Source organism: Notolabrus celidotus, chromosome 18 (assembly GCF_009762535.1).
Source record: "Notolabrus celidotus isolate fNotCel1 chromosome 18, fNotCel1.pri, whole genome shotgun sequence".
NCBI classification, from domain to species: Eukaryota; Metazoa; Chordata; class Actinopteri; order Labriformes; family Labridae; genus Notolabrus; species Notolabrus celidotus.
The window spans coordinates 24,336,704-24,360,042 of record NC_048289.1 but is presented as its reverse complement, the minus strand read 5'-3'; the positions used below and the strand labels follow the sequence as shown (position 1 = coordinate 24,360,042).

Sequence of the window (23,339 nt, the reverse complement as noted above, 5' to 3'; positions counted from 1 at the left end):
TACCAGTCGGGATCGGGGAGGCAGACACTCTCTATACTTTTAAGATTAGGTTTACATTTCTTTTTAAATGTCCTTTTTGATAATGTTTATAGTTTTGGCTGGCTCAGGCTTTGACCTGCTCTTAGTTATGCTGCTATGGAATAAGACCAGGGGTTCTCAAACTTTTTGGAACCAGGGACCCCATACAGGTGAGAAAATTGTCCAAGGACGCCCTCATAATTGTAACACAGATTAAGCACGTTAGTGATGTGTCATGATCAAAAGCTATGGCCCTGAGCTCTGGTTCTGTTTGCTTGAGTTTGGTTCCGGGTCTTTTTGGTTCGGTTCGGTTCTGGTCTGGTTCGGTTCTGGTTCTGGTCTGGTTCGGTTCTTGTCTTGTTCGGTACTGGTTCTGGTCTGGTTCGGTTCTGGTCTGGTTCGGTTCTGGTCTGGTTCGGTTCTGGTCTGGTTCGGTTCTGGTCTGGTTCGGTTCGGTTCGGTTCTGGTTCAGTTCTGGTCTGGTTCTGGCCATGTTCGGTTCTGGTCTGGTTCGGTTCGGTTCTGGTTCGGTTCTGGTTCGGTTCTGGTTTGGTTCTGGTCTGGTTCGGTTCGGGTCTGGTTCGGTTCTGGTGCGGTTCTGGTGCGGTTCTGGTTCGGTTGTGGTTCGGTTGTGGTTCGATTCTGGTTCGGTTCTGGTTCGGTTCTGGTTCGGTTCTGGTCTGGTTCGGTTCTGGTCTGGATCAGTTCTGGTGCGGTTCTGGGTTAGGGTTAGGGTTAACCCTAACCCTAACCCTAACCCTAACCCTAACCCTAACCCTTAACCCTAACCCTAACCCCTAACCCTAACCCTAACCCTAACCCTAATCCTAACCCTAACCCTAACCCTAATCCTAACCCTAACCCTAACCCTAACCCTAATCCTAACCCTAACCCTTACCCTAATCCTAACCCTAACCCTAACCCTAACCCGAATCCTAACCCTAACCCTAATCCTAATCCTAACCCTAACCCTAATCCTAACCCTAACCCTAACCCTAATCCTAACCCTAACCCTAATCCTAATCCTAACCCTAACCCTAATCCTAACCCTAACCCTAACCCTAATCCTAACCCTAACCCTAACCCTAATCCTAACCCTAACCCTAATCCTAACCCTAACCCTAACCCTAATCCTAACCCTAACCCTAATCCTAACCCTAAACCTAATCCTAACCCTAACCCTAATCATAACCCTAACCCTAATCCTAACCCTAACCCTAATCATAACTCTAACCCAAAACCTAACCCTAATACTAACCCTAACCCTAACCCTAACCCTAATCCTAACCCTAATCCTAACCCTAACCCTAGCCCTAACCCTAACCCTAACCCTAATCCTAACCCTAACCCTAACCCTAACCCTAATCCTAACCCTAATCCTAACCCTAACCCTAGCCCTAACCCTAATCCTAACCCTAATCCTAACCCTAACCCTAATACTAACCCTAACCCTAACCCTAATCCTAACCCTAATCCTAACCCTAACCCTAGCCCTAATCCTAATCCTAACCCTAACCCTAATCCTAACCCTTATCCTAACCCTAACCCTAACCCTAGCCCTAACCCTAATCCTAACCCTAACCCTAACCCTAATCCTAACCCTAACCCTAACCCTAGCCCTAGCCCTAACCCTAACCCTAATCCTAACCCTAACCCTAACCCTAATCCTAACCCTAACCCTAACCCTAACCCTAATCCTAACCCTAACCCTTACCCTAATCCTAACCCTAACCCTAACCCTAACCCTAACCCGAATCCTAACCCTAACCCTAATCCTAATCCTAACCCTAACCCTAATCCTAACCCTAACCCTAACCCTAATCCTAACCCTAACCCTAACCCTAATCCTAACCCTAACCCTAACCCTAACCCTAATCCTAACCCTAATCCTAACCCTAACCCTAGCCCTAATCCTAATCCTAACCCTAACCCTAATCCTAACCCTTATCCTAACCCTAACCCTAACCCTAGCCCTAACCCTAATCCTAACCCTAACCCTAACCCTAATCCTAACCCTAACCCTAACCCTAGCCCTAGCCCTAACCCTAACCCTAATCCTAACCCTAACCCTAATCCTAACCCTAACCCTAACCCTAACCCTAATCCTAACCCTAACCCTTACCCTAATCCTAACCCTAACCCTAACCCTAACCCGAATCCTAACCCTAACCCTAATCCTAATCCTAACCCTAACCCTAATCCTAACCCTAACCCTAACCCTAATCCTAACCCTAACCCTAACCCTAATCCTAACCCTAACCCTAATCCTAACCCTAACCCTAACCCTAATCCTAACCCTAACCCTAATCCTAACCCTAAACCTAATCCTAACCCTAACCCTAATCATAACCCTAACCCTAATCCTAACCCTAACCCTAATCATAACTCTAACCCAAACCCTAACCCTACCCCTAACCCTAACCCTAACCCTAACCCTAATCCTAACCCTAACCCTAACCCTAACCCTAATCCTAACCCTAATCCTAACCCTAACCCTAGCCCTAATCCTAATCCTAACCCTAACCCTAATCCTAACCCTTATCCTAACCCTAACCCTAACCCTAGCCCTAACCCTAATCCTAACCCTAACCCTAACCCTAATCCTAACCCTAACCCTAACCCTAGCCCTAGCCCTAACCCTAACCCTAATCCTAACCCTAACCCTAACCCTAATCCTAACCCTAACCCTAACCCTAACCCTAATCCTAACCCTAACCCTTACCCTAATCCTAACCCTAACCCTAACCCTAACCCGAATCCTAACCCTAACCCTAATCCTAATCCTAACCCTAACCCTAATCCCTAACCCTAACCCTAATCCTAACCCTAACCCTAACCCTAATCCTAACCCTAACCCTAATCCTAACCCTAACCCTAACCCTAATCCTAACCCTAACCCTAATCCTAACCCTAAACCTAATCCTAACCCTAACCCTAATCATAACCCTAACCCTAATCCTAACCCTAACCCTAATCATAACTCTAACCCAAACCCTAACCCTACCCCTAACCCTAACCCTAACCCTAACCCTAACCCTAATCCTAACCCTAACCCTTACCCTAATCCTAACCCTAACCCTAACCCTAACCCGAATCCTAACCCTAACCCTAATCCTAATCCTAACCCTAACCCTAATCCTAACCCTAACCCTAACCCTAATCCTAACCCTAACCCTAACCCTAATCCTAACCCTAACCCTAATCCTAACCCTAACCCTAACCCTAATCCTAACCCTAACCCTAACCCTAACCCGAATCCTAACCCTAACCCTAATCCTAACCCTAACCCTAACCCTAACCCTAACCCGAATCCTAACCCTAACCCTAATCCTAACCCTAACCCTAACCCTAACCCTAATCCTAACCCTAACCCTAATCCTAACCCTAACCCTAATCATAACCCTAACCCTAATCATAACTCTAACCCAAACCCTAACCCTAACCCTAACCCTAATCCTAACCCTGACCCTAACCCTAGATTTAGGGTAAGAATGGATTTGTAACAGAATAATTGCACAAAAATGGTGAATTATAAGGCTTCTCATAAAAACACCATATGTGAAAGGGTTTTCAGCCCAAACCATTAGGTTTTGCAAAGTTAAGGTAAAATATATGGCTACAAAAGATCCTAAATTAGGGGCCGTTCGGGAGTTGAAAGAGCCGGCTCTTCTTTGGGAGCCGAGTTAAAAGAGCTGGCTCTCTGAAAAGAGCCAAACTTCCCATCACTAAAGCACATGCTTACTACTATTTGCACTCTTAGTTGTCCATGGAACTATTTGTATTGTAAAACATATCAATGTAAATACTTCAGACCTGTACCATAGTGATAAACAGATAACACTTCAATTTGAATCAAGTAAATACCACTTGTATACTTTGAAACAGAGGGTCATTTCATTCCTTGTGGACTCAGCATGACAGCATTTATACTTTTCAAGTAATTGATCTTAAAAGCTTTCAGAAAATTAAAAGTAACAAGGCTCACATATCCCTTTGAGCCACCAAATGGTATCATAACAATGGTGTATATGCTGTTTTTAATGACACAGCACAATTTTATAATTTATTAGAAATGTATTCAAATTATTTCATGGACCCCCACGCTATGGTACACGGACCCCCAGGGGACCCAGGACCCCACTTTGAGAATAACTTACTTAGACTGCCGGAGGAACTGGCCTGGCACACTGACACACTGGGATCCTATCTCAAGATGATATAAGAGTGAGCCCTGTCATTAAAAGGGGACTGGATCGTATCCTGTCTTGATGTTGGGTCTTTGCTAATAATTTAACATAGAGTATGGTCTGGACCTGCTATATTTGTAAAAGGGTCTTGAGATAGCCTTTATTGTTATTTGGTGCTATACAAATAAAGATTGATTGATTGATTGAATCATGATCTCATAAAGAACTGCTTGGACCTTGCCCCGGGCCTCAAAATAAAATGCTGTAGGTTCACTAATAAAATCATTCCTCCAGCTTTTTATTATTAATGAAGCATTATAGACTGATGATCATCAACAGTGGGAGACTTTAGAGGTATATTTTCCCAAACTTATTGATGTTGCATGATGTGTGGAGAGATTTTGTTGACACTACACATATCCAGGGTGAGGTATTTATAGTATTTATATAATGGAAGCATCTTACTTCGATATTTCACTTAGTCGAGGGACAGTGTGTACTCAAGTCACTCCCTGAGGTAAATCTAAAGTCCAAGTTTCTCTATGTTCCTTTGGAGGCTTTGTATGAAAGTCCAATAATTCAAACATTTAACATTATCGTCAACTTGACTGTTTTATTCCAACAGTGTAGCCACATATCCTATATTTGATTTTGCTAACTGGACCATGGAGCGTTGCATATTCTACACTGTTGCTAGACTGGCACCAGTATCATCATATTTCGAAGCCTAGAGCGGCAGTACAAGCTGTCCAGTCTGAATCAAAGTGGTGGACCAGCAGGTAAATATAGCTTTCTTTAAAGCTTCAGGAGCTAGCGTAGCTAAAAGAAAAATCCTCTTTGATTAGATGTGATGAAACAAGACGTACAAAACTTCTAAGGCGATGGTGAACACTTTTTTTTATCAGTGTTCATGCAGGTAAAGTGTATTTGCCTCTGGGGACTGATTTATTTGTTTTCAAATCGTCAAAATGATCCTTTGATGGATAAAACAGACAGCTATTCCCTGATTTAAAGGTTTGATAATAACAGAAGGTTCCAGGTTGAAGGACATGATTGGTTTAGAGTCAGAGTGACGGATGAGCTGTGAGGGGAAAGTAGACTTTAACAGGAAAGGGGGAAATATTTGTTCCTGTGTAGACAGATAATTTGAAATATGATGTTGTAAAAATCATCAGTGAGGTCAGCGCGCCTGTGTTTGTTTTGAATGGATCCTGATTGAATCATATTTATGTCTCTTGGCGTTAGGTTGCACGCAGGAGTTTGGGAGGTGGTTGTGTCTGAGTGAAGATGAATCTTTGGGTAAAAATGTAACTCCATCATAAATCATCGGACTCAGCTGGATGTAAACGATCAGGTCAACCTTTTATTGGAATACAAATGAATTCAATGTCATCTACAATAAAAACTCACCAGTCTATGTTGAGTTTTGTGTATTGAATGTTTTAAAGGATCAGTCTTTTTCTTCTTCTACATTTGAATCTATAATTTGCATTTCTGTCAATGATTGCAGAAAGTTTAACGTGGCGTTCACACCAAACATGAACAACCGCTTATTTATCCCCCGCCCAATTTGCAACACTCACGCTGCCCGACCAGAAGTCGCGTCAACTCGTGTCTTTACATTGACTTTACATGTAATTCACTTGGGAGAAGGATTTCATGCACTTCTGGGGCAAGCGGCAACCTCTGGTCTCAAAATATGAAGCCCATATGAGCGTCCACTTGAGGCTGGCTGCAGAAACACAGGAAACCACATACACACCCATTCAAAAAAGACGATCTTTGCAGCATTAATAAACATGTTTACAGCCTGGATCAAAAAACGACTTCGGTCTGAAGAGCTCATTTCTCTATCAGCACACACTGTACTGGGGAGTGAATTTTTTTCTAACGTGACAGTTTAGAAGATATTAAGATTACGAGTTTTGCCCATTTAAGGACATGACTGACTTGATTAACAGGCAGGAACACTGTAGCTGTTGGCTAGGAGGCTCAAAGCCCGCCTCTTTACCTCACACTAGCTCGACAGCAGTTAGGTTGAGTTCAGCGTTTCCAATTGGCTTCAAAACAGCGCTCAGGAACAGATGGGTGACGTCACGGATCCTACAGTCTATGATTTGGGGTGAACGCCCCATTAGGCAGCCATCGTCCTTAAATCCTGGCATCTGTACATTTGAACATTGTGGATTACTCATATTTTGATACAAATAAATACAAAGCATCATAACTAGACTCTCCGGATGAGTTTTTCCTTCTTTCAGAAATGAATCTGGTCTTTCTTCATGAACAGGAACATCTCTGCTCCTCTACACAAACACAATCACAACAGTATACTTTAAATGCATAATGTTTACATCAAGTACTGCCATTAAGGGAAACATAAACACATCAAGAACTCCCAACTAAATTTTGGCACTAGGACTTATATTTAAGAAAGTTAAGTATAATAAGCTATTACTGTGTTTCTAAATGTGCCATTCGACGAAGATGAGGAGTAGAAACAGAGACACAGTGGAGATGTAGAAAATGAAGAAAGCTCTGTTGATTCTTGCAGCCCAGAGGACGAACTTCCCTCCCTCAGTTCTGCAGTTCAGGCGAACATTAACAGTGTGCTGCATCTCCTTCAGCTCCGCCAAGATCGACAGCAACAAGTGGGAGTCTCCAGACTGACTGATGCTGTTCACCTACACAGTTACAGTCAGAGAGAGAGAGAGTCTTATCATGATGAAGAGTAATCACAAGCAAGGTGGATAAAATGTTTAGTGTTAAGTTATATCTTTTTAAAAGGTTAAATCAGTCATCTTAAGGTTTTCAAAAAAAGAGTTAAGGAAATAAAAAAAGTCTACTCTATCTACCAAGACTTGCTATATAATGGATATTTTCACTAGTTAAGTGCAAACTTTGGTCAAATTCACAAAAACTCAAGCAAAAGTTACAGACATAATTTGGAGTTTGTGCATTGAGATGAACAGTTGTAGCACTTATTCTCATATTAGATGTGTTCAAATAAAAAAAAACATTTGTGATGATACATTTTTTTTTTAAGTAATTTCATCTGCTGCTTCTTTATTTTCTCTGTAAAAATTTCATTCACTATTCTCGTGGTTCATTTAAAAATTACAACAACTTCCAACCGCAGCCAGGGACACTTTTTTTCCCATTTTACTGTCATTTGGTGTTGTTGCTTTATTTTTAAATCATGTGCATTAAAAGTAGCTGGGTGTTAATCCAGGTATTTGTTTCCCTGTCATATATATCAGTTATATTACACATGGCAGTAGTTTCAACGAAGAAAGAGCTAATTCTTTAAAATGTTGCATACAGAAAAAAAAACATTTCAAGGAGTGCTGGGCTGCTGTTTTAAAACCTCAACAGTATTGGTTCATATTTTAACTGTAAGACAATGAAAATGAATTATAAACATACAAATATGGTGTAAAAGTTGCACTTTTAATAGCCTACTTTTCTATCTTCTAAAAAGTGAGCTGTAACCTATGTTATACCTCTGTGCCAGCGAAACCAATACACTCGTGTAAAATGAAGGGAGCAGCCGCTGCACTGCAGAAAGCGTGCTGGAGACATAGTGAGGAGGACCAGTCAAGTGGTGCCACTTTTTTACAGCTTTTCTCCCTCATCAGGTTGTTATCATGCTTTAAAGAAAACTGTGGTTTATTATTTAGTAAATATATCTTGTAAAGTGCTGTTTTGGTTAAAAAAAAGACTCCTCAGTTTAAGTCAACAGGTGACCAACGGAGGCAGATAGAGCAAGTCTGGGTGATTTGGTCGCAGGCAATGAGTTTATCTGTACCTTACAACTGTCAACGATATAGTAGGCTGAGCTGGATTAGTGTACTGTTAGGTGCATGATGGCAAAAAATGATGGTAACAGTAAGAGCTACACAGCTGCACAGACACTGCACTTTACTGAACGCAATGGTCAAAAGTCTTCATGAAGGAAGACAGTTTAAACTTTTTGTTTTTTCCCCCTCTGCCCTCAAAAACAGACCGCAGTGTGACTTATAGTCAGAGTTTTATGGTAGCTGATAAGTAAAAACTTTTATGTATTAATGTGTTTCCCTCTTGACTTGTGATAATAAGGCTGTAACAGAAGCTATGATGCTTTACCTCCTCAGCCACAGGCAGCAGTTCATGCTGTTTCCCACCAGCAGACACTTTAAAGGTGCAGGAACAGCAGGTCGGTCTTTTCACCTCTGAATGACAACAACAACAACCATGCTGATAGCATTGCACAATTAGATGCATGAGTATTTATTTGTCTGTTTTAGTACATCATGTCTGAATATGAAGATAAAGACTAAGAAAAGAAACATCCCACGCTTTAATCTAACATGAGTTTAACAACTGTGTTGTTGAGGTTCGATATGATTGACTGGAAAATATTACTTATATTATAACATTACGTATAATGTAAAATTTGTACTGGGTTATATAAGTGGCTGCTTCAGGAAGTTAAGTTTAACCCTTAAAGATTATAAACTGAATTAGATTTAATATTCTGAAACTTCCCTAAAACATTTGAGCCCTTTAAAGATCTGTTGATACTGCTGCTGTCTGTGATCTGGAGCTCACCCATTTTACAGTTGGGAGTTTTCACCTCTTCCTTTTTGTCTTCCTTCAGCCTGAACTTCTCCTGGCAAACAGAGTCTTTATCGATGAGATACGTCACCAGGATCGTCTCCAGCAGGCTGAGCAGCATCAGCGCAAAGATCACGATACAGTAGGTCGCTGAGAAAAGGACAGAGACAGTAAGAACTGTTATTATTTGACTGCCTGGATTATAATCGATTAAAGTTTGGACCTGTACCGATGAGTGGAGTCTTGTTGGACATGGAGGGCAGGATGTCATTCAGGATGAGCAGCAGGACAGAGATGGCTAACAGCACGGTGACTTTGAAGCCCAGCTTCTCTCCTCGATGGTCTGCGATGAAGAAGGAGGCAATGTCCAGAAACAGGAAGAAGAGGATGGGCAAGAGGAAGTTGATGACATGGAGGAGGGGTCTCCTCTTCATGGTGAACTGGGGAGACAGATTTAAGAGTATAGAAACATCATGAAGACCAGAGTCAGGAACTTCTATAAGTACTCAGGACTGGGTTTTTCTTTTGTGAAATGCTTTTAAGTACCGTGTATATGAGATGTTCCCACTTTCTGCCGCTGAAGGTGATATTGGTGCTGCTGACGGATAGTTGGAGGAACTCCCACTCACCCTGCGTCTTCATCACCTCACGTGAAAACTGCGTCGCCCGAGACGAGTTGGAGCAAGGAAAGATCCGCATTTCATTAACTGAGGAAGGTGGGAAAAAGATCAGACACTGGCATTCACACACACATTGCACAACACGCACTCACTCCATCCCTCACCGCAGTGTATCGCAGATCCAATCGTGATGTTGCATTTCTGCGTGTCGAAGGGGAACTTGTGGACATCCATTTTACACGTACTGACCACCCTCATATCCTCTTCTGAATAGACCGAGCCGTCAGAGGCCAATAGTATGTATGGGTTCAGAGGGGAGTCATCCTTTTCTATCCTGATGAAAGACACCAGATCTTTTTACAGAATGTTTGCAGAGCGTTTAGAGCACATGCTGTTTTACATTAAACATGAAATGACTGAAAAGATGATGGAGTTCCACATGTCACCAGGACAGGATAATGAGCATTCAGTGAACTCTTAACCCTCTAAACAAACACAGGCTGGCAAATATCAACATATGACGTTTCGTAATGCTGGATGGTGTACATTAACAAATAAAGATATGACCCTATCTCCATCAAATCCTACCTTCGCTTTGACTCTTTTTTCCTTTAGATTAATTGAAAGCTCATGTCTGTGTTGGATTTGGCTCCCCACACTGACAAAGTGACACCTCTTATCTTGGACTGATCTTGTCTTGTACATATGTAAGTAGTTTTTGCAACAACAAACAAAGCCTATTCTTACTCTTCTTACCAGTCAAATGGCAATTTGTGGTAAATATTTGCAGTAGCAGAAGTAAAAAAAAAAAAAAAAAAAAAAAAAAGAGCCGTAAAGCCACCGTCTGTATGGTGATATGTGGGTCTTTTTAAAGTAACTGTAAAACAGTGTGGCTTGGTTTCTACTTGTTTTCATGTACATGCTTGATGTACATTTGTATATGTGTGTACCACCAACCTACAGATTTAAATTAGCCTTAAATTATGGCTACAATCTGGCACATTCATGCACCCTGTCCACAAGTTTAAATAAATCAGTATAAAATGTATAAATAGGGTAATATTTAATACATTTTATTTGGAGTAATATTTAAGCATGTAATTTGAGTTGAACTGAGAGCTATACAATAAAGAGCAATAGCTCTGCAAAGGCGAAAGCCTATCGACTATACTCGGTTTAGGTTAGTTTAATTTGGCTTAGCTAAGTGTAAAGGTGACTGAGGGCTGCTAACTTGGAAAGGTTACTGCACCTAGCTAAGAAGTAGTTAGCCCACGTCTCCCTGTGAAGCTACAGTTTGACTTATCACTTCAATAAGACATAATAGTATAAGGTCTAGGTTAGCGTTAAAGAGGCGTGTTGCTAGATGTAATTTCTTTGTTAAAAAGGGAGATTAGCCGTTTCCTTTTATCTGCATTGTTTCACTACACCAAGCTAAAGACACTGCAGCCTTTTAACAGACAGGCATTTACCATAGACTGTATAAAATATGGACCTAGTATCCATGACTTCACCCATCTGTTTCTGAAGAGCTGTTTTGAGGCCAATCGTCGGCGGCAGCCATATTGCTTCTGTCGAGCGATTGTGACGTAAAGAGGCGGGCTTTGAGTCTCCTAGCCAACAGCTGCAGTGTTCCCGCCGATCAATCATGTCAGTTGTGCCTCTCATTCAAAGACTCGTAATCTAAATATTTTTGAAATTGCCGCGTTAGAAAAAAATTCACCCCCCGTACAGAGTGTGCCGATCGAGAAATGAGCTATCCAGACTACACTTGTCTTTTGTACCAGGCTGTAAACATGTTTATTTCTGCTGTAAAGATTGTCTTTTTTGAATTGGTGTGTATGTGGTTTCCGGTACTTCCGGAGCCTACCTCAAGCGGATCCTCGATGAACTGCAGTTTTTAGCACTTCTGCATTTGACTCATATTTTTAGACCGGAGGTTGCCACATGGTGTAAAGGCGACTGAGGCGACTGCTAGCTTGGAAAGGTTACTGCGCCTAGCTAAGAAGTAGTTAGCGCACGTCTCCCACTGAAGTTAAAATTTGACTTATCGTGTTGATAAATGAAAAAAGAAAAACTAACAGTATATGGTCTAGGTTAGCTTTAAAGAGGCGTGTTGCTAGATGTCATTTCTTTGTTAAAAAAGGGAGTTTAGCCGTTTCCTTTTATCTGCATTGTGTCACCAAGCTAAATACACTACAGCCTTTTAACAGACAGGTATTTACATAAGTAATATACATCTTATCATCTGTCTCTTGGAAAGAAAAAATGAACAACCATGCTTCCAAAATGTCTTTCTATACCTTATACTGTTCATGTTTTTTTTTCACATATCTTCTCATAAAGTAAACTTGAGTTTTAGTGTGCAGTCTCACATCTCATAGATGAAGAGGTCGGGTTTCCACAGCATATCTCTGGGAATAGCAACCTGAGAGATCCCGCAAAACTGAGCAGGGTCCCATGAGATGCGTTCATGGTTCCATTTCTGCAGGAAATTAGAGAGAAGCACCAGAAAATGATCAGACAGGGCAGCACAGTGTTGGTATTAGGAGGAGATGTCTTCTACTGACTGGCAGACAGGGGATTAAGGTTTTACTATGGCCGGGTCAGATACAAGGCAAGGCAAGTTTATTTATAAAGCACCATTCATACAAAGACAAATTCAAAGTCCTTTACAGAGTTAAAAACACCCAGCAAACATTTTACAAGCATTTCAACAGCATTCAGTCTTTTCTTAATTGAAGGAAATTTCATCATCTAATTCAGATGTTTGTTTGTGCGGCCTATTATATTCAATCTGCTCTCTCTCTGTCTCTGCTTGTATAACTTAACATACTTACTAAATAGTGTTGGGTCTGGTTTCAACTGGGAATACAGGCAGAGAGCTAACAGCTCTCCTTATGTACTGTTGGGAGGGACACTTGCAGATTCCTAACACGGAAAGTTTGAACTTAGGTTTAACATCGACTGAAAACACCTTGAGAAGGGTCAAATATAAATCACCTGTATGGTCAGCTATGAATTTCCCTTACTTCAGCTTTTAAGACATTTCTCAATACTGAGTTTTCACACTGCTGCTGGTCAAAGACACATCTTCACATGTTAACTAATCTGAAAATATCCATGCATAGAGAGCATACAGACCATGACAAAGGTAAAACCCATACTTAACCCTCCTGTTACCTTGTGTGTCAAATTGACCCTTTTTTAAAGTAAAAATGATATATACAAATGTTGAAAGTATTTTTTCGGTATGAAACTTCTTTGCTTGGCTTAATAGGTGAAATCAACATATAAAATCATAGTGGTTCATTTCACATTTTAGGTAATATATGCCTCCAAACCAGCTTAAAATGCCTAAAAATCTGGGCAGCATGTGTCAGAAGAGGTGCCTCATGTTAATTTATCAACTTCACTTCATAAAAAAAAATCTAAATAAACTAAAACAAAATCTAAGTCATGTAAAACTAATGTATTTATACTTAGGTCTTTCCAATGTACATTAAAAAAGTTTGAACAAGAATTTTCATTAAAAACAAGTGACTTTTCCTCATTGAAGCATGATCTATGAGGATTAAAGAACACTATTGCACCAAATATTGATTTAAATGGTTAGTAATGTAGTTAATAATGAGATTAAAAAATGTTTATTGGGATTTTTTTGGGGGTTCTGACACTTTGGATAATTAAATATGCCTCGGGTCAAATTTACCCAGGAACATTATTGCTGTCCCAGAGAAACGAACATAACAGGAGGGTTAAAGAAAACGTTTTGTATTTACTTAGTCAAATATCTTCAGATTACCACTCACCAATGTTGCCCAAATGAAAGGAATGAAGGTCTGTGTTTTTTCAATCTGTGGATTAAGACACACACACACACACACACACACACACACACACACACACACACACACACACACACACACACACACACACACACACACACACACACACACACACACACACAAACAAACATCAGAACTGACCAAGAGCATAGCAGTGTTTATGAGCTGACTCTCATACAGTAATGAAGAACCTACCACAGCCAGGATGGCGTAGAGGAGGATATCCAGCTCCACTATGGTCGGATGTGTGTAGTCCAGAACAGGTCGGGTCAGTTTGAATGCATTGTTGTCTTTGGTCAGGTTCAGGTAGTCCAGGACGTCCATGTAATTGCACACTTTCTTAGAGACAACCCCATCTGGAGTTATCAGAGGAATACTTTATTAAAAATTGAACAACAAATCATCTTAATCCATCTTTTATAAACAAATACTGGTAATCTGGTAAACTCTAATCAGTGTTGGTTATGTTCATCATATTCATGGTACCTCAGCCTCTCTGAAAAGGTTGGACTCATTTATAAATTTGAAGGATTGAAAAACTAGGATTAAGGATTATCTGATGAGTGTATGCACGTGTTACTGCTGAAGCCTGGTAACATATTAATTGATGTCTTGATTATTTTTTCTTTTCTGTTGTTTGTCTTGTTCTTTATGTGAAACTCTTTATGCTGCTGTCTTGGCCAGGTCTCCCCTGGAAAAGAGATTTTGTAGTACTCCTGGTCAAATACAGGTTAAATAAAAACAAATCAATACATGAATGAATTTAAAATATCTTGGTTTGCTTCTGTATTCCTTTCTGTTGTTTGAGGTATCAGTTATAGAAAACAAGCTGACTGTAAGTGTTTGTTTTTTTCCCTTTAACCATCTGATATAGTTTTGAGTGAAACGTTGTTAATAACTATCATGTCGTGACAAAAATAACTTCATGTTTTCGGTCCAGTGTCCGACAAGAGACATCCAATCATCACAACGTGTACAAAAACATCATGCAACAACAGACATACAAACTTTTGTGTCAGAGAAATGTACCATTGTACAATTCTAGTTTGCTGATCTTGTTTCACATGTTTTTCTGTTTCTGTTTTCCATAAAGCTCTTTTTTTCATCCTGCAAGATTCTAATTAAACTCATCCCTCTGTTATATTTTTAGCTTTTAAATGGAGAGCAATTACACTAATCCTCTGTGTGCATTTCTGAAATGTAGATGCCGAGATAGGATGAGGGCTTCTGGACTTCTGCTCTTTTTAAACTCATTCATTTTCCCGTTTTTTGACCATTTTTGGTTCCAGTGATGTGAACAAGCTCTGTGAAAACACTCACAGACTGCACATCCACAAACAGTTTACATCAGACATAAACATTACCAGCATGATAGATGTCAACACGGCAACTTGAGTTTCTCTGATACTTTGCAGAATCTTAAATGGGAAAATCAACTCACTATTTCATACACATCTCAAACAAGCATTAACGTCTTACCTGTGAAGATGATGATGAGGAGAAAAGAGAAACACTTCATCTCTGAGTGTGAGTGTCAGAGCAGCCTCCAGTCGAGCGTGTGTCCCTTGCTGTAAGTCAAAACCCTCTCTGTGATGCTGAACTTTGGCAGGACAACTGAAATCAGAAACCCCTCCTCTGGTGGACAGTCAGCATGGATTGATGGAATGGTTTAACCGAGGAGGGGGGGGACATATTAACAGAATAAACACTGAATGATGTGACTCAGGAGGCAGGTGGGATTGAAGATGATCAAGCAACAAATAATAAAAGCGAGGAAAAGGCAGGTGTGGAGGATTGATCTTTGAAAACCGACAATTGATGTGATTTTTTCAACTTATCTGACAACGGCGAAAAAGAGGATTGAGACATGTGAGAGCACACAGAACAGAAATTAAATTAAGTGGCACTTTTGTAACGCGATAATGACGTTGTGTACACTGGGACCATTAGAACCCTCTTATTGTCTTCTGCAGCATGTCTGAGAGCTGGAAGCTGAGCTATAGACTTGATTTATTACACAGGTGGAGAGGAAAATGAAATGAACAGGCAATTACTTCAGTGCTGCAGTTTTAATTAATCAGATGAGGCAAACAATTGTATTTAACAGACAATTGTACTTACACACGAGGAAGCTTAATCTTTCATAGTTTACTATTCCTTTAAATGTATTCATCTTTTCATGAATGCAGGAAAATAAATCTAGACTTCTCTTGCAATGTCAAATTAAGGTGAAGCTGAAGTGCTAAAGGCTGCATTTCCTCTCATGTCCACTAGAGAGATGTTTCAAAAGCGAGTTGATTCCCATAGACATCCATTATAAGATTTCTACTTTTCAACAGAGCTAACAGGTTTCTAGTCCTGTCCAAAAAAAGTAAGTTTTGCTAGTTCTTCCTCAACAGCAGGGGTTCCCAAAGTGTGTGTCTGTGTGTGGGGGGATCGCAAGATGTCTTCCAGAACTTTTTTTTTTTTTAATTGATCCAAAACGACATATTTGACCAATTATTGTACAAAATCTTATGAAAAATTTAGTTAAATGTGAAATAAAACCTTTCAAATACGTTTAACCCTCCTGTTTAGTTCGTTTCTTAGAGACAACAATAATGTTCCTGGGCATATCTAATAATTAAAGTGTCAGAACCCCCAAAATATCCCAATAAACATCTTTAAAATCTCATTATTAACTCCATTACTAACCATTTAAATCAATATTTGGTGCAATGGTGTTCTTTAATTCTCACAGATCATAGTTTAATGAGAATAATTCACTTGTTTTTTTTATGAAAATTCATGTTAAAACTTTTTTTTATGTAAACTGAAACGTGATTGGGGTGAAATATGTAACGGTTGCAAAGAAACATTTAGTATTTGACACTTCTGACCCCTTTTAGCCTCCACATTGACTGCAGGGTCAAATTCACCCGCGAACAGTATCTATGTGATATAAGCATGCAGGGGGGTTGCAAATGTATGAAATGATCCATTTTCATTCTATATGTTCAAGCTAATTAAGCAAAGCAGAAGAAGTTTCATAGTGAAAAAATGCTTTTAACATTTTTTAAACTTTACAATGGGTCAATTTGACCTGCAACATAACAGGAGGAGGGTTAAAAAGAAAATTCTGCCTTTCTTTGTTGCCAAATGACTCCTGAGGTTACGGTCAGAGTTAAAATTATTTACAGTAAATTTACAAAAGCATCAGTAGCAGCAGATTAATTCTCAGCAGCACTAGAAACACAGCCACATAGATCAGCTAAATGAAGTATGAAGCAACATTTAATCACTTCGAGGGACAGTGGGGTCGTTTGGGAACCCCTGCTCAGCGGGACCGGCTGAACTCCCCTGTTTAAGTCATATTAAGACTTGAAGTTATGTATCATTGAGGGTGCAGCCATATTGGGTGAAAGGCAGCTCTGTAGCTCTGAGCTAAACGTCAGTGTATCACTTTTTAATTTGAGTCCAATATTAATATCAAACAAACTATATGGCTGCCTGTGCAGTAGATAGCACTATCAGATTTTTTAGGACTTCCTTTTTCCAGTGAGAGACATTGTAGTATTACTTTTTTAAACAGTTATTAGCAGGTATGATGCCTGCGCCTACTCTTAATGAGCTAATTCTTATCGCATACAACTTATTTTCTCAGTGTTTGTGACCCTTTGCTACTTTATGTAAGAGATGTAATTATCCATGTCTCCCCCCCGATCAAAAAGTAGAACATTTTGAAAGCATTTTACAAACAAGTGACTTATTGCCCGGAAATCATCAACAGAACTGGCTTTTAATACCTATTGAGCGAGACATCCTACATTTTATTTTTGTTTTTATTTACTGTGTTTTTTCTTGTGTTATCTATTGTGTTTTTAATATCGGTTCTTTTTTAATTACTATTTGTTTTTATTGATTGTGTTTTTTAAGCTTGTACAGCACTTTGGCCAACTGCGGTTGTTTTTTAAATGTGCTATATAAATAAAGTTGACTTGACTTGACTATGTTGGAGAATGTCATGATATATGGGAATAGGGGTGAAAATGAGAAGCGACCAAAGTCGATTTGTTGGCCACTAGGAGGCAGGGCAACACAATATAAGACATTCCTGACATGTCACCTCATAGAATACGGTCATCTTATTAATATGACATTTATTTGAGTTTTCTGCCAAAATAGATACGCTTCATAATGAGAATTTCCCTTTACAGGAAGTTCTCATTATGAAGTGCAATTTCAAGTGACAATATTGAAAATCTTAAGTTTCATTGTCTTTGGTAAAACCAGTGAGGAGAAGTTATTAGTGGTGTGTTTTTAGACCTCACTCCAATCATCCCACACCTTTCTTTTGAGTCATGATAAACCTGGTAGTCGTTTGAAGTATAAGGAGACTCATGTGACAGTCTAACAAACACTGCTTTAGCTCTGTTTTTGGATGCACATGACTCTAAATCTCCTCCATGCTTCACTATGTCTTGTTCGCTCTGTTATTTTGGCCCTCTGAGTTTATTTTTACTGGTGACAGAGTACAAATTGAGCTCTTTGATGGGAAACTAGAGTTTGAGAAATGATTGTATAAAGCAAGAGGAGGATTTCAGCTAGGGTGGCCATATTAGGAAACATCCCAGAGCAGCGTTCAACCTTCATGGAGACAGAACCTAAACATTTAATGACGAATGAATCAACAGCAAATCACTCAGCCACTGTTTCGATGCAAAAACTTTATTGTCCGTTCGATGTTTTCTGTGACATTTTCACTCTTAATTCTAGAAAAGTGGGATCGGACCCATTCCTTTGATATCATACTGAGACTGTTGGCTTTGTCTACACATTCGGACTGTGATCACATGACTGTTTGCAGCTTGGATATAGTAGTGCAGAACTCTTGACCTCAACAGTTCAGGCCAAGGCAATATTGAGCCAGCAACTGATATATAACACTGCAGAGGGATATGGTGTGTTTTTATGTGTGTGCAGTGATCCATCATCAAGTACTCTACAGGAGGGTGTAGGCTGACCTAGACTAACATGCTTACTCTACTTATCGCCTCATGCACCGCAAAGTGTCGTCTAGGAAACAGCAAAATAGTGCATTAAACGTTGTTATCGTCCCTTTGAGTTATTTGTTATGTGAGCGCGCGTGTGCGCAAAAAAAGTGGGTAAACTTTTACAAATTTTTCACATATTTTCATCCACATTCTAATAAACGACACAGTGTTTTGCAACAAATAAAACACAAAAACTGAGAGCATCAATGAGAGGTGAGCAATACATTAAAGTCATACAAAACCAAAACAACTGAAAGCTTCACAAAGGAGGAGAAGACGGCTCGTCGGGATGGTAATATCAAGGGAATACGACGGATGAAAAAAATGCCAGCTTACTGCAGTGTTGGCTTTAACTCACATTTCACTGTGTGATGTTTGTCTCACAATGAATCCCTTTACAATGGCAAAATAGAATAAAAAACAATGACACACACTGAAATGTCTGGATTTGACTTTAACAGGTCAGTGCAAACGCAGTTTTTGTTTGAACTGAGAGTGAGCGTCCTCCTGCAGGAGAAAAGGGGAGATGCAGCTTTGTCATCTTTATTGCTTGGCGATAGTTGTTGTTTTCCAGTTGCACTACGATAATACTGACATGCTAAGATGGAGCTGCAGAAGGAGAGGAAGGTGGGATGAGCGTGTGTGTCTGTGTGTGAGATTAGAGAACCAGTTTAAGGTTAAAAGTTCATGTTTTAATCCAGTTAGGGTGACGATTTAGATGTCACGTACATTCCCCTTCTTCATTGTCCTACATTCTGTAATGTTTTAGTTTTCAGTCCATTTCTGTTCATGTTTTTGGCCGCCATTTCTTGGCTCATCCGCCACCTTACAAGGTCTGACCTCTCCAGTGTTCACATTCAGCAGAGGTGTGTGGAGATCGTGGCGGGCATGAGAGGAGAAACATCAGCACAAGAGTCCAAAAAAGCTGCATGCGAAGTCGAGACGGGAGCTCCCTGATCCGAGGGGAGGAGTCACCGCGTTTTTTTTTTCTTCCGACCTCTCGTTCAACAGTTTACAACAGAGAAGAAGAAACACATTGGTAATAAATCCGATTGCCGATCACAGTAGCCCCTGACTGTTTTGGCTGGTAATAGAGAAGAGGAACGGGGAGGAGAGGAGCAGAATGTTTTTTTTCTGGAGATAGTGTCATAATACAAAGCTCTCGTTTATCAGACCTACAGGTAATAAATAATAACGCAGCAACAAGTGAAGTCACAGACAAAATCAAACTCCTGTGAGTTAAAAGTGCACGGACGACAGATGGGGGAAGTCTTTCTGATCCTCTTTCCTCTTTCCAAACGAGAGGAGTTTTAGCGCCAGTGACGACAATCAGTCCAGGAAATGTTCACACTGATGGAGGAGGGGGCGGGTTTACGGTTTGGGTTGAGGGGAGGTGTTTCCCTGTTCAGTGAGGAGAGTATCCAGCAATGCAGCACTATGGCAGGGTAAGAAGCGCTGACTCTGGACGTATACGCCTGTGTGTGTGTGTGTGTGTGTGTGTGTGTGTGTGTGTGTGTGTGTGTTTGCATGTGTGTGTGTGTTTGTGAAGGCTTGTTTTAGTGTGTTACACAATGAGTGGTCCGCGGCGGGGATGTTTAGGACTCTGGCCGTCCAGGTTCTCCGTCCCCTGCTCCTCCAGGTTGATGTTGCTGGTGGAGGTGTGGTGGGGGCGGGGCTCCAAAACAGGCCTGTAGCCCCCGAGGTACATCAGACCTGGACGAGAAGAAGATAACAGAGAGAGAGGGGGGAGGTTTATGTTGCAGAACAGTCACCCATGTTATATAATTTCTATAGATTGGGTTCTAATCTACACTGAACTTGGACGGCAATTAAGGATGATCAGATCTCCAGACCCTCAGGCTCAATCCCCATGAGCAGGTTCAGAAACATCTTAAACTATGATCGCTTAGATTTATAAAATGTGGTTTTCATTTCACTAAAATGAAGATAGGAATTAAAGGAACAAACTCAAAGCTTGTACAAAAGGCTTTAAAACATGCTTTCACAAGAGGAATGTGTATATATTTGCTTTTTCAACTATTATTATCTTTAAACATGCAAAACACAACGGACAAATAGTCCCACCAAAGTATCCTGTACCATCGTTACTAACTGTATTATATGGCTGTCGAGCTAGAAGAGGCTTGGGCTGAAGATGCAGAAGCCGCAGTCTTAATAAGCTGCGGCAAACACTTGTAGTGTCACGTTCCAGTCAAGATCACATATGTGTCGTGTCTGAGAATAGTGTCAAAAATGATCGGGCTTTCAGATGGCGAAGTAAAGCGCTGAAATGCTTCCAAACAAAGCGTACACTTATGCTGCATCCATGTTCCCCCTTCGATGTCCCAGTTTTTGAGTTCAGAAGTCGTGTGTTCATGTATTTCAATTTGGTAAGTCGGGTTAAATGTTACTTGACTGGATGGAATGCGAATAAATGCTAAAATATTGCTTCCATGTGTATTTTCCAACTCGGAAAAGTGTTTTTCCGACAAGTCCAACACCACATGAATGCAGCATATCTCCTCAGTTCCACTTACACGTGTGACTGGTGTCCTTATAACTGTAAATAAACAGATGATGCCTCTAGTGTTAAAGTCAAGGTGTGCAGATAGATAGAAACTACCTGAAGCCATGGAGGAAAGGCTATTTTTGACGGATAAATGTGATCTGATAAATCTGGATGTATATAAAGTATAACTGTGTTTTAGCACAATAACTACTCAAACTCTCAGTGTGTTAAAAAAAACAGATAAACAAGTTCTTCTTAATAATACAGACAATCAAAATAGGCAAGGGAATTATTTAAAGGAGATAGCTTACTAGTTAACTAGTTAGCAGCCTGTTTGCCAAGCTAGTACACTATCATACAGTCTGAAATCCACAGGCAGAGATCAACTTTTTCTAATGTACTTTAAGCAGATTACAGACTGAATTACAGAGGCAGTCGCAGCTACACAGGACACCACCGATTCCCATAGGAAGGAATGAACAGACTTCTGGTTGACTCTCCTCCGTCAACCGTTAAACCAACTTTAATGTTTGGTTGGACTTTCTTAAATTAGCTTAATTACTTGGGAGAGTTGACCCAGTCTGCAGCAGGTCACTACCTAGCTTCCTAGGTTTCTCAGCATCCTCTGTGGGCTATACACATAGACCGTATAATAAATGGACGTAGTAACCGTGACGTCACCCATCTGTTTCTGAAGCGCTGTTTTGAAGCCAATCGTCAGCGGGAGCCATATTGGAAATGCTAAACTCAACCTAACTTCTGTCAAGCTAGTGTGAGAGGCGGGGTTTGAGCCTCCTCGCCAACAGCTACAGTGTTCCCAACTGTCAGTCAAGTCAGTCATGTCCTTATATGGGCAAAACTCGTAATCTTAATATCTTCTGAAATGTCAAGTTATAAAAAAATTCACCTCCGTACAGTGTGTGCAGATAGAGAAATGAGCTATTCAGATTGAAGCCGTCTTTTGAACCAGGCTGTAAACATGTTTATTTCTGCAGTAAAGATCGTCTTTTTTGAATGGGTGTGTATGTGGTTTTTGGTGTTTCTGCAGCCAGCCTGAAGCGGACGCTCATTGAACTGCAGTTTAAAAAACTTCTGCATGGGTTTTCATATTTTGAGACTGGAGGTTTCCGCTTGGTTATAAACTTGCTGTTCATAAGCACCTCATATAACCTTACTTCAAAAAACTGAACTACACCTTTAATTGGAGCAGGTCCCCGTAGGCTATAAAGGTCACACCAGTAAAGACCAACATGTTCCTGACTCAGAAGAATTACAGTAAATATTAATGATGATATTAATAATTGATGGATTTAGACCTGGACCACGGAGACCACTGATGACAGCAAATGTCACCAATGAAAACTACTTCACTTCAGCTGCTTGTGGTTACAACAAACATCACGAGAGGTAGATCTAGAAGCAGTGGGTGAAAATATGTAGATACACGCACACATCTCAAGATATTTCAAGTCTAATTCTATGGGGGGTTTCTTTGGGTGGGGGGTAAGTATAATCTGAGGAAACTGGCGTAAGTTGTAGAACGGAAATAACAAGACAAATAAAAATACATGACCCCAGTGTCTGTTCTAGCATCTAGCCATAACTCCATACCTATTCCTCAATGTGCACTGGGCACGACTCCTCATCTGTCCATCCGAAAGAAGGCGAAAGGAAGGACGAGAGACACAGAGAGGAGAGGAGGAAAGAAGAAAGAGAGGAAGAAAGGAGGGAAATATGTCCGGGAAAAGACAGGAGAAGATGTAAAGAATGACCGGGGGGGAGAAAAAAGGAGAGAAACAGAGAGATAACAGAACACTTTTACGACACAGAAAGAGAAAACATGTCACACCATTCACCATAGAAGAGCAAATGTGGGGATGAAGGTTTGAGGAAATGAAATCAGGGAGAGGAAGCTGAGAGCTACCAGAAAGATGCAGAGCTAAAGGCTAAACATGACTCAGCTATTTGAGACACTTGTGAGACAAATTGAGAAAAACAGGAAAAAATAGTCAATCAGGAACAAAACTGACACCTTTAGCTCTCATCACAGCAACCCTCCAAGTGTTAAAAGCAAGGAGGGGTATGAGGGGAGGGCTAGGGGGGAGATGGACGGGCGCGAGAATGAGTTGCAGATGTTTGGCGAAGCGGCTCGGAGCTGGCAGACGCTGAACATGAACTTCATCTCCGGGATGGACCCAACTCTCTCTGTCTCTCTCCCTCTTTCTCTCACACTCAACACAAACAGGAGATATAGAGCATGCAGACATCAGACATAGAGTAAGACGCGCACACACTCAAAGCCCACTTAAACTCACACACCAGGGGCTTTAGCTAAAGGGGGGAGGAGGGAGAGAGTGCATAGCTAATCAGTACAGAAAAAGCAATGAAGCACCACAACACCAAAGTGGAGGGATGAAGAGAAGAAGGGAGGCTCCAGATCTTCATGCTGGGTAAAGATACTAAAAAAATCCTTGTTTTTTTGCTAAATCTCCCCAAATAAAAATATCCTCCTCTTTTTTGTTTCTTTAAAG

The 23,339-nt window shown here is 40.5% G+C and overlaps 2 protein-coding genes across 5 annotated transcripts in view; both read right to left on the bottom strand.

Annotated features, from left to right (window-relative positions):
- Nucleotides 1-6,536: 6,536 nt before the first annotated feature.
- Nucleotides 6,537-14,785, bottom strand: LOC117830522 (5-hydroxytryptamine receptor 3A-like). Its single transcript, XM_034708670.1, has 10 exons — nucleotides 14,746-14,785; nucleotides 13,462-13,622; nucleotides 13,231-13,275; nucleotides 11,794-11,903; nucleotides 9,586-9,755; nucleotides 9,348-9,508; nucleotides 9,031-9,241; nucleotides 8,796-8,951; nucleotides 8,331-8,416; nucleotides 6,537-6,889 (listed from the first exon to the last, which is right to left on the bottom strand). Exons 1-10 carry the CDS (start codon nucleotides 14,783-14,785, stop codon nucleotides 6,671-6,673), a joined length of 1,359 nt encoding a protein of 452 aa, XP_034564561.1. The 3' UTR covers nucleotides 6,537-6,670.
- Nucleotides 14,786-17,952: 3,167 nt separating this feature from the next.
- Nucleotides 17,953-23,339, bottom strand: part of rnf157 (ring finger protein 157) — a 34,250-nt gene continuing 28,863 nt past the window's right edge. For all 4 annotated transcript variants that reach the window (XM_034707311.1, XM_034707310.1, XM_034707313.1 and 1 more), the window contains one exon: nucleotides 17,953-20,012. In XM_034707311.1, the coding sequence (XP_034563202.1) occupies nucleotides 19,864-20,012 (149 nt within the window). In that variant the 3' untranslated portion in view covers nucleotides 17,953-19,863. The remainder of the gene's footprint in view (nucleotides 20,013-23,339) is intronic.

Excerpts from the sequence above, each read along its gene's own strand:
- LOC117830522 (XM_034708670.1), bottom strand. The coding sequence starts at position 14,785 with ATGAAGTGTTTCTCTTTTCTCCTCATCATCATCTTCACAG. Across the intron at positions 9,756-11,793 it reads GACCTCTTCATCTATGAGAT|GATAGAAAAGGATGACTCCC; the intron begins GTGAGACTGCAC and ends GTCTTTCATCAG. Across the intron at positions 8,952-9,030 it reads CAACAAGACTCCACTCATCG|CGACCTACTGTATCGTGATC; the intron begins GTACAGGTCCAA and ends TCCTTTTCTCAG.